The sequence below is a fragment of the Haliaeetus leucocephalus genome, unplaced genomic scaffold (genome assembly GCF_000737465.1).
Source record: "Haliaeetus leucocephalus isolate CR32 unplaced genomic scaffold, Haliaeetus_leucocephalus-4.0 Scaffold1007, whole genome shotgun sequence".
Classification (NCBI taxonomy): Eukaryota; Metazoa; Chordata; class Aves; order Accipitriformes; family Accipitridae; genus Haliaeetus; species Haliaeetus leucocephalus.
This window is the reverse complement of record NW_010973443.1, coordinates 2,654,328-2,664,796: the sequence shown is the minus strand read 5'-3', so window position 1 is coordinate 2,664,796 and position 10,469 is coordinate 2,654,328. Positions and strand designations below refer to the sequence as shown.

The 10,469-nt window shown below is 41.7% G+C and overlaps 1 protein-coding gene across 1 annotated transcript in view; it reads right to left on the bottom strand.

Annotated features, from left to right (window-relative positions):
- EPB41L3 (erythrocyte membrane protein band 4.1-like 3) overlaps positions 1-8,158 on the bottom strand; it is a 64,363-nt gene extending 56,205 nt beyond the window's left edge. The window contains exons 1-2 of the mRNA XM_010584838.1: positions 7,964-8,158; positions 2,521-2,718 (exon numbers count right to left, since the gene is read on the bottom strand). Coding sequence (XP_010583140.1) covers positions 2,521-2,718; positions 7,964-8,158 — 393 coding nt within the window. The remainder of the gene's footprint in view (positions 1-2,520; positions 2,719-7,963) is intronic.
- Positions 8,159-10,469: the final 2,311 nt, after the last annotated feature.

Sequence of the window (10,469 nt, the reverse complement as noted above, 5' to 3'; positions counted from 1 at the left end):
AAAAAAAAAAAAACCCCCCCCCCCCCCCCCCAGTTTAAAGGGATACAGTAAGTTCACTTGAGGGTGATCCTTAAAATGTGATAGCATTTTTCTGAAATGTGACAGATTATTTGTTATGCTGCAGCACTGAGCTTCTGTGAAACAGACACAGAACTTTGTTGTTATGCAAAATTACCATAGCAGAACTTCACCTTCAGCCTCCTACATGGTTTCCCTGGGAGAAAAAGCACAGTGAAAGTCACATAATTTCTCTTGACTGGACACAGCATCCTTTTGCTATAGCTGAACTTTATGCACTTGGAAAGTGGACTCCCCTGGGGATCTACCAAGTGTTCCCACAGGCCAGAGTGGGCCTGTGCCAGAGAGGTACCTGCAGTTGCATCCTTAATGCACACAGTATGCTGACAATACCACCTAGGAAGGATGCAAAGTCTGGATCGCCCATTTAAGGTATGTAAATGCATGCATCACCCCAGTTGCACTTGTTCCCTGAAATATTTGTGCCTTCTAAACTGTTCCCTGAAATATTTGTGCCTCCCAACTAACTTCTGTTTCAATGCACCCTATGGTCTGCTCATTGTCATAGCTTTGTCATTTGAGGATTCATCCTTTTAGGAGCTTGATTCTCATCAATATTACATTCTGCCTAGTAAGTCTAACCATCTTAGAAGCAGATAAAGTGATTATTGATGACAGTCAGGACAACTTCAAAATATTTCAGCAGTGTAAGTAGAAAAAATGCATACAAAATTTATATTGGACATTTTTCAAGAGCTATTCAGAACTTGCAAAGCAGAGAAATCTGATGAGCAATAAAACATGATGGTTTTTATATGCTAGCAATTTGACACTTCAACAGAGTCAAAGTTTTGTGAAAAAGTGAAACTTCCTAAAAGTATTATTCACAGCATTTTTTTGCATAAGTGGAAATCTAACATAACAAGTCACTCCTTCTGCGCCATCTTATATTCTCATAAAGTTCAGCCTCCTAGACAAGATTTCCATAGAAATCCTATTCGGTAAAATTTGCTTGACTGAGTTGCAAAAATTGACTCACATTTTACAGCCAAGTGGCAAAAGCTGAAACGAGCTTGACTCTTTCCATCAAAGCCAGTATTAGTCATTCTTCCAGCTTAATGGTTTGCACGCTATTCTTGACAGACAAAACTGGGGCCGCAGGTCAAGAAATGACAATTTAATAGTCACAAAGTATGTGGCCAGATAGCTATTGCTAGTCTGAAGGAAACAACACAGGCTTGGCCAGTGAAACTAAAAGATACTTGACAGCATGACTGCTAAGTTGCTGTAAGAGTAATAAAATCACAGCTCCTGTGTTAGCATAGAAAAATTTGGCCCAAACTGTAAAGCCGTGGTTAAATAAACATCATAAAGGTCCTCCTCACCTGCCACTCTCCAGAGGGCTTAAAACAAGAGTGGCTGGAGGATGCAAGGGCCGAGTGCAATCTGACTGTGAAGACAACAGGATTTGGCTCCCAGTCAGATACTGCTTTCCTCCGCCCTCTCTCCTTCTTCATGTTCTTGCGGGTTCCTCTTTCAAGCCTGCAGACTACCCCACCTCTACCTTTATACTCTTCTGTCCTCCCCAGGTGGCTTTTCTTCACCGCCACATCCTATGGTTGCCTGAGGGAGGACTGGCTTTGCTGAGCCCTCCAACACACATACTTCCCCTCCTGGCCGCTGCTTGAGGCCTCCTGACCTAAAGCAGGCTCAGGACAGGCTGGTCCACTGCCCAAAGACCACCTCGGTGACATGGCTGGAAAGGCTGAATTGAGAAATGGGTCCACTCTGAGATGCTGAATTCGCTCATGCCCTGCTTCTCCATGGCCTTCCAGAGTTGAAGGCAAGGCAACTTCTTAGCATGGCTCTGCCCACAGGCACAGACCGGTTCCTAAGTGACAGTGCAGCAAAGATCGTCCCTCCTAAAAGTAGGCTCCTGGCAGGGAAGGCAAGTTTCCTTACAGAAAACCACCAGCAACTTTCTGCCAGTAACATTCAGATCCAGCTATGATTCACAGACATCGTGGAGAAGCTCACAAAACTCACCACTATCACTGCTATTTGCTCCTGACATTTCCCCTGCCTCCTCTGAGTGTCTCTCATGGCCCTGCTAATCTCACAAGGGTCAGAATTACTGTTTGGACAGTGACTCAATACGAGTCTCAACTCAGCAGAGTACCAAGGAAAAGAGAAGCCCTATGGGATCAAATCCTTCTTTGTTTATAGGCCTTGCTGCTCATAATTTATTTTCTGCATTCTGTTGTGGCATGTGCTGACATAAAATTAATCCAAAATCTCTGGCTGTTCCAGGGACTGCTCACAATCCCTCATCCAGCTCAAATCTGTGCAACACCTTTAACCTCCAGAGAAAACAACGGAAGCATCTCTGTGCTTGGCATTGGTGAAATATCAGGCCATTCATTCTTTTGCTTAAATTACGAATCTAATTTCAACCATTTTCCTCCAGACAGGATGCAAAAAACAAGACAAAAAGCAATTTACCTCTACTTCACAGGCATATTCTGATCCATCCAGGAGTGTCACTTTGCACTGCATATTTTTCGGTTTCTTGACGATCTTTAGAGGAGACTTGGAAAGTTTGCTAGATGATGATTTTTGAGAGAGCTTGTCGTCCTCTAGCTGCTGGTATTCCAGCTGTTTGGCACTCGCAGCAGCAAACTCCTGTTCTTTGTCTGTGGGCTATAAAGAGAAAGAAAGATACTTTTTGAAGGGAGATGAACCAATCACACCATGCAAAACACTACGCACCCTGCACCCAAGCATTTAAGTGACCATAGTGTGGGGCTTGTATGAGAAAGCCCCTGATGCAGGACAGAGTCTTCCTTACCTATTGAAAAGATTTCCCACATTGCCCATGTTCCCCCCAGCCCTCTCTTCTCACCTCAAAAGGTACAGAGTACCTGTGGAGGAGGGGCATGCATGAACATACTTTAGGCTTCCACTTTTTCCATAGGTACAAAATCCCTCTTGGACTTCTTCGACCTGTTTTTTTTGGTCTGTTGGAAATGCTGAGTAATTGGTAAACATTGTGATGAACAGATATTCCTACAGTTTGTTGATATTACTTTTAAGCCCTGTACCTATTAAATCATATGATGCTTCCGTGGTGTCACACGGAACAGGAAAAGACCATCAGGTTTGCACTAATTTTGCTGTCAGTGAGAAAACAGTCCCCTGAATAAGGGCACAGATCCACCGTGACAGTGTGAATTCGCAGGGGGATGCTGACATGCCTGGGAGAGTGAAAGGCTCCCCAAGTGCCTGAGCAAAGGGTTAAACAAACAGGGTGGAACTGAGGGGCCAAACAACTTTTATGTGCAGCTGGCTGGCTAATGGATAGTAAGTACAGTTTGAGAGGCTGAATTTTGCTCTCTGCAGATGCCCAATAAGTCCCTCAAGCTGGCAAGGAACAGGTGCTATTTGAAAGACAAATATACTGCAGGGAAAAGGGGCAAGAAGAAACAACTTCGAGTTACTTTTGCATGGGTTTATCCGAGGGTCAGACCATTTGAAGAGTTACTGTGATGCAGCCCAGCCCCTGGTCCTCTCCATGGCACTAGATGAAAGCAGAACAGCTCTGCAGCATTTCACCCTTCCTAGCAACAGCACTGTGCCACAGTCATTACCTTTCTCATCAGTTATGCCCCTGACAGTGTCCAAACAAAATCTCAACAGGACTGCAGTAATTCCTAAGCTAAACTTTAAGTAAAATAAGATAAAACTAACACCTTTCTGTTATCTCACTACAAGGAAAAAAAAAACCAAACCTGTTTTGGCTCTGAACAATTTCAGTGTAATAACCAAAAAGCTTTGCTGGAAATATATTGTAAATTAATCCTCCAAGTCTGTTTCCATTCATTGTATATAATAAACCTTCATGAGAATGGAGCAAATCCATCCAAAGGCTTTAATCTGCTTTGAGACTAGAACAACCTTGTGTCCTATAACCAGCAACAACAACGTACCACTAAATCACAGGGAACTTGCCTCAAAAGACTCCATACAAACAAGCCATAAGCTTGCCCTCTGCCTTTGGGTGAATGGGGGAAAAGAGGAATTTGGAATCATCTCTGCTACCAACAGCGCCAGCTCCTACCAAAGCCCCAGCAACCTGCGAAGAGGCAACTGCAAAGAGGTGAGGCAAGACCCATGCTCCTCCTTTCCCTGAGAGAGAGGACACAGCAAAGGTCTCCTGGGCTTCCCTGGGTGGGGAGACTAGAAGAAAGTGGGTCTAGCTAGTCAAAAAAGCAACACAAAAGCTGCTTTCAAAATCCACCTCATCCCCTGAGTCGTGGATGTTCTTCCCCAGGAGCAGCCCAGCGCCAGCCAGCTCTTCCCCCATCTAGCTCCAGCACTGGAGGACTTTCTCCTTCTGGCACTTGGACACCAGCTCTGTGTCTGGATCTCAAGGTCCTCACATACCTTGAAGGCTGGCAGGAGATGAAGGCACAGCATATGTCAGTGGATTAGCCGTTCGCTAAGCACTTAACGCTCACCGTAGCTGTGATGAAGGGGGAGAGTCGCCCCCAGGCTCACAGCAAGGCTTGAGGCCAGCTACCCCTCTACCACAACAGCGGCCAGCTGGCAAGTGGTTCAACCTACTGCACCAAGAGAAAAACAAGACTGAAGATGTCTCCTCCTAGGGCCTCTGTGAAGAGCTGCGCTGCTGCTGATGGGCAGAGGGACTCTTTGATGATTTCCATGCGTTTTGTTAAAGAAATCTGCCAGGGAAAGTGCACATGCACATGTGTAGGTGGCAGAAGTGGAAGAAATAAACTCTCATTGCCAGTGGCTCATTAGATTTTCCATGTAAAAGTTAACATGCTGCCCCAAGAAAAAGCAACCAACAAAAAACCCCCAGAGGCATGGAATTAATCTTTTTAAAGAAAACAGGAAAGCTGCTTGAGAGAAAAGCCCACAACAAGGGCACCCAGCAGCCATTTAAATTTTAGAAGGAGCTTCAGCCTATAAAAACATTCTATGAATCCTTACGGATTGGTGATTATTTTCCTTCAAACAAAGACGCCTGGTAACTCAAGACTACAGCAGAAATGTGCTTATTTATAATTTTTTTTTTAAATGGTATTGAGGTTATTTTGTTAAGGTTCCTGTCTATATTAAGATCAGGGGAATGTGTCTAGGTTAAAATAATACAAAAGATTTTCTCTCGTTTGTCTAGAGAACAAAACATGCCAAGAACTATTAGAGAAGATCCGTCAAACTATGCTGACATGTTCAGGCATTGAGGTACTTTCAGACTGTATTAAGTCTCTTTTTCCTAAAGAAACATGACATCCTGGTATCTAGGGGAGGGGAAAAAAAAAAAAAGGCCAGTGAAAAAACCATGTACTCAGTGAATTATTTTGAACTCTGCAAGCATAGTTGCATTTTCTCCTAAATTCTTCCCCAAGATACCTCTATGCTGTATTTCTGCAGTATTTTCAGTGTCACGGACTCAATTTTAGTGCACCACAAGTTGCTTCAGCGTTTGTGGTTTTTGAACATAAGCTGTCTATCTATATTACTGTACCTTACTATGACACAGTATGTTCAAGCCCTTCTGAAGGTAGACCCCCCCTCTTGAAGCAAGCCTGTGGAGTCACAGGATTCAGAAGTAACGACCTTTGACACTTCACAGCTTCTCACTGGAGTATGAAGCAATATTACCAAGCTTGCACAACATATGAACCCCATCTACTTATGATAGTTGCTCATAAATGTCAGTGCCCAACCTGTGTGACGCCTTCTTGCTCATTTTCAATGAGATAGGAAGGCAGGAAGATAGTAAGATTGCATTATTATACCTGATAGAAAGGACTAATTTCTGTAGTAACTGCTAATCTCAACATGAAAAAGCCTTTTTGTCTTCATTAAAATGTTCTTTTTTATGTGTATAGGATGACAACAAAAAGTTACTGTCATGGATCGGTAACTTAAATCTTTCTTCCCAAGGTTCTCTCATACGAGCAATAGCAAAAACCATCAACTTCCTCACTGCGATTACAGATGGCAAGAGAGAGAATGATACCCATTACTCCTTCAGTTTTGGGCTTTTTTAATGACACCATTGCCATTAGCTCTGTCTCTTAGTGCTGCATTTAAGTGGTTCTTTCCTGTGATACAGACACCTAAGCCACTACAAAATATACTGGGCAGATCACTGCAGCTGGATTCAGCAATCAGCTTACAACAGGGACTTTCGGATTCAATCTGGTAATCTCAATGGGAAGGTCTTGCACATCCCTTTGCTAACCCAGTTCTTTTATCAAGGCTTCTACAGATACCAGCTCACAGGTAATCTTCTTTGGAAAAGGAAGGGATCACAGACCACACAACAGCATCTCAGGTCTCCAAACTATGCCTCCGTAAACACAGGTGGACAGGCTTGGTGCCTAAGGGTTTTGGGGTTTTTTATAGTTACTCTGGGGTTTGTTTTCATTTGGTTTTTTTAACATTAAAAGAAACTTGGGGCAGAAAGATTACTGAAGAAGTCTGGAAGAACAAAATTAGTAATACCTATGCCTAGGCCTGATAGAATTACACTTTAATGACCAGTTTATGCAGTACCTTTCTCTTTTGGACAAGCAGCCCTGCCTCTTCTCCCCAAACTAATTACATGCAATTTCCAATCTATTTCGGAGACCAAAATTGTCCCAACATCAGTGGATGTGCGAGCAAGAGCAGAGAGGTCTTTGGTGGGCATGGAGCGAGGCTGATCAAGGGTTATCAATGGTAAAAATAGTCAGCAACGAAAAAAAATAAGCAGTTCTTCCAATGGTTGATCTTCAGGAGCGATAAACACCAGAAATCCTGCCCTGCCATGTCTACCTCTTGAGGTATTAGAAGTCAGACATAAGACACCTCTTTTAATTTGGTCCCAGAAATATTTGTTGTCCCAAGCAGTTAGGTAATGCTTCCCTAAATGAGGGAGATACAAAAATACTTTGTATCTGAAATCGCTTACACCCTCATTTTATCCCCACCAACAGCAAGTTTGGGCTGTAGCTCTCTGGACAAAAGCTTAAAACCCAAGACCACAACTAGCCCCAAACAGCTTCTACAGAAGCACTCATGGTGACTTTAAGTAATGCCTTACATCTGCTTGCTTCACCAGCACTGACTCCCAACTAGGTAAAATAACAGGACCCCACTTCACACAATCTGAATTTTTTAAAGGGTGGAGGAGACGAGTACTTAGACTGACTTATTCCACTCTTCAAAGGTGAATGTCATCAGATGGGGGTCGTAACCTTACGGAGCTAAGGGATGTGATTTGCAGGTACCTCATTAATTGTGTGTCACTTAACCATGAAGAACAATGTCTGTTAATCCTATTGACTGGAAATTATTAACGGGAAAAAGAAAGCAGCTTCCACAAATTTAATAAGCGCAACAATGAACCAAATGGAAAAGCATGTGATAGCTCTTCTGAAACCTATTACATGAATAGTTAAAGTAATTATAATGCAGCCATTTCAGAACTATGAGAAGTTTAAGGGACCACAGATTCTTCATGGCTCACACATCAGACAGGCAAGCAGGAAATCAGTTTTTGGCAGGTGTCAAAGAAGAAATGAACTCTGAAAACATTTTCAGCTTCTTAAAAATTAGCACTGTTTGCTATTTAATGCAAATGCAATATTGAAGATGTTTCCTGCTTAGTTAATAAGACTGCCCTTATATTGAAGCACTGGAGGCAGAAAGACCTGATGTTAATTTCAAAACATTCTGCTTGAAAACTATTATTTTTTTAAATGCAGAAGACCAACCAGTCAAGATCTACAGCATCACACCAAACAGCCTTCCATGCGTATCGGAATATGTATTTCTGCTCCTAACACACCAGGCTCATTATTTCCCAGGAGCAATAAGTGGGCATGTAGCTAGTTGCGTGCAGCGAGCGTGCGTGCATGGGGTCCCTTACCTCCTCCTTTTTCACCGGTGTGCTGTGGGCTGCCACAGCCGAGAACTGCTCAAGCGCGTTTTGATGCTCTTCGCTCAGCTGCTGCTGCTGCTGATCCTGTGGCTGGGTCTCCACTGCCCCTTCCTGCGCAGGGCCCTCCTGCTGATCCTGCTCTTTATCCTTGGACTCAGAGTCCGACCCCGATTCTGTAGTCATGGTTGGTTATTCTGTAAAACAAGGCGTGCAGACGTACTGAGTATGATCTTGTAGCTGTGAATTTGTAAGCTAGGCTTACAAAATGGAGAAACATGAGGCGCAAGGTTTTAGTCTTTAGCCTTTAAAACTAAAGTGGCTATTACACTGGCCCAACAAGGGTCCCTAGGAAAGCTTCCCTGGTGCAAAAGAGCAGGTCTAAATGCATCCGTACTCTAAGGAAGAGCATGTTGCCATAAAATCTTATTCTACATTATAATGTACAGACATTATAGAACTTATGTTCAAGTTAAATTCAGACGTACAGTTCTACATAGTTCATAATTCATAAAAGGAGAGCAACACTTTGAGAAAAGCTTGTGTGATTGAGGGCCCTATATCCAACACAATTCACTGCAGTTTGGGTTTCTAAACCATGTGGAAACTTTTGAAAACATTACAACTTTTGTTCTTTACATTGAAATCCATGGGGCTTGAACTCCTTAACACCTGCACTCCCTTCTGCAAATGGACTCAAGTACTTTTGATGCTGCCAGGCAACATATACACTAGAAACATCTGAACTGGGCCCACCAGTATCAGTGGAAATGTACAACTGCCCTTAAGCTCAGTTCTGTCCTTCCTGCTTGAATTCAACCCACACTTCTGCTATTTCTTTCTAAGTGCTAGAGCATCCAAAAGAAAATATAAATACTTCCATTAAGTCATTCTAAGTGTTAGATTTTAAAAAAAGTGAATATGACTTTCCTTGAATGTGAAAAGTCTATGTTTTAACTTAACTTTGTCCAGTACTAAATCAAAATGAAAACATTAGCAATAGTCATTCAAAATCTTAACTATTTTGATTAAATAATTTTGTTACAAGTATGTGGTTGGCACCCAATTCTCAAACTACATACAAGTAAAACCCAGCTTTAAAAAAATACTGTGATTTTGTATCAAAACAAGGATTTGAAAAGCAGACTCTGTGCCAGTTCAGCAGAGTGTGCTCTCATGTTTGTTACTCATAGATTCTTAGTCTTTGTGATCTTATTCTTGAGCATTTTGCTTTTAAGCAACTCAAACCAGTCTGCTGCAATCTATTTCTGTTCATCATCAGGCCATGATTTCTTTAACCTGGTAACCATAGCTACTATGAAATTACGAGCAGTTCCACAGAGTATACATCTGCTAATTCATCTGCTAGGAAGTCACTATCAACTCAACATACACTACAATGTTTACTAGTAGAAGCAGGTTTATTAATGATCACAAAGAAAGTACAGGGCTTTTTTTTTTTTTACTGAAATGTTTAATAAGCTACATTGCTTGACAGAAAATGTTTTAAATGAGGCCAATTACTATTTTCAAACTCATTTATGTATTCTGCACTTTTAAGGCTAAGTTCTCCAGTGAATACACGTCTCCGTACAGCAAGCAAGTGCACAGCATTCAGCCTGTGCTCAGTTTTTGCACTGTGTGTGAGGCTGGGGGCGCACATTCCCACCTCCTGCACGCCAAAACAGCACAAGCACAAGAGAGAAGCAGAACTAGAAAGTCTATATGGCATATTTATGCTTCAGGCCATGTTTTCAAAGTACTAACGTGTGACATGCTTGTTTAGGAAAACATCATAAATTTCGACACTCAAACTGTCACAGTTATATCAAAAATACCTTTTAAAATGCATTGTTTAAGAAATTGTCTTTAGCATCTACAAAAAGCACTAATTAACTCATGTCTTTTAAAATGTGACAGTCGGAAAGGCATTCATCTTATCAAACTTCAGATGTCCACATCTGAGATGGTCACTTTAAACGTGGAGGAGAAAACCAGATGTTTCAGAGAGCGATTCATCTGACCTATTATAGATGCCTGCTTTAAGCTGAGATAAATCACATACTAGCAGGACTTCGTCTGACTCACTACAAAGGAAGCCTAAACAAGTTCCTCTGATATAGATCAAACCAACCCATATGCCATTTTCAATTCTATTAACTTTTTTGTACACTTTAAAAATTAAATTGCAGAACAATGTTAATCTCCCAGAGTTTTGTTTTGCCCATCTGTCAGATCAACATGGAATAAACTGTTTTTCATCTGATGCTATTATGGTTGCCTTGCTTTAAAAGCACCCAGGTCTCCACAAACTTCACAAGTTTTCCCCCCACTTTCAAACCATGTTTTGCACAAGTGTATGAAGATATGAAATGCAAATTAATCAAATAATTAACTCAATAAAATTAAACTATGTATTTGATTTTCTTTTCCAGAAACTATGAATTAGGATGTAGAAAAAACTTACAGCTACAAAAATCATTGATCAAAGAACACC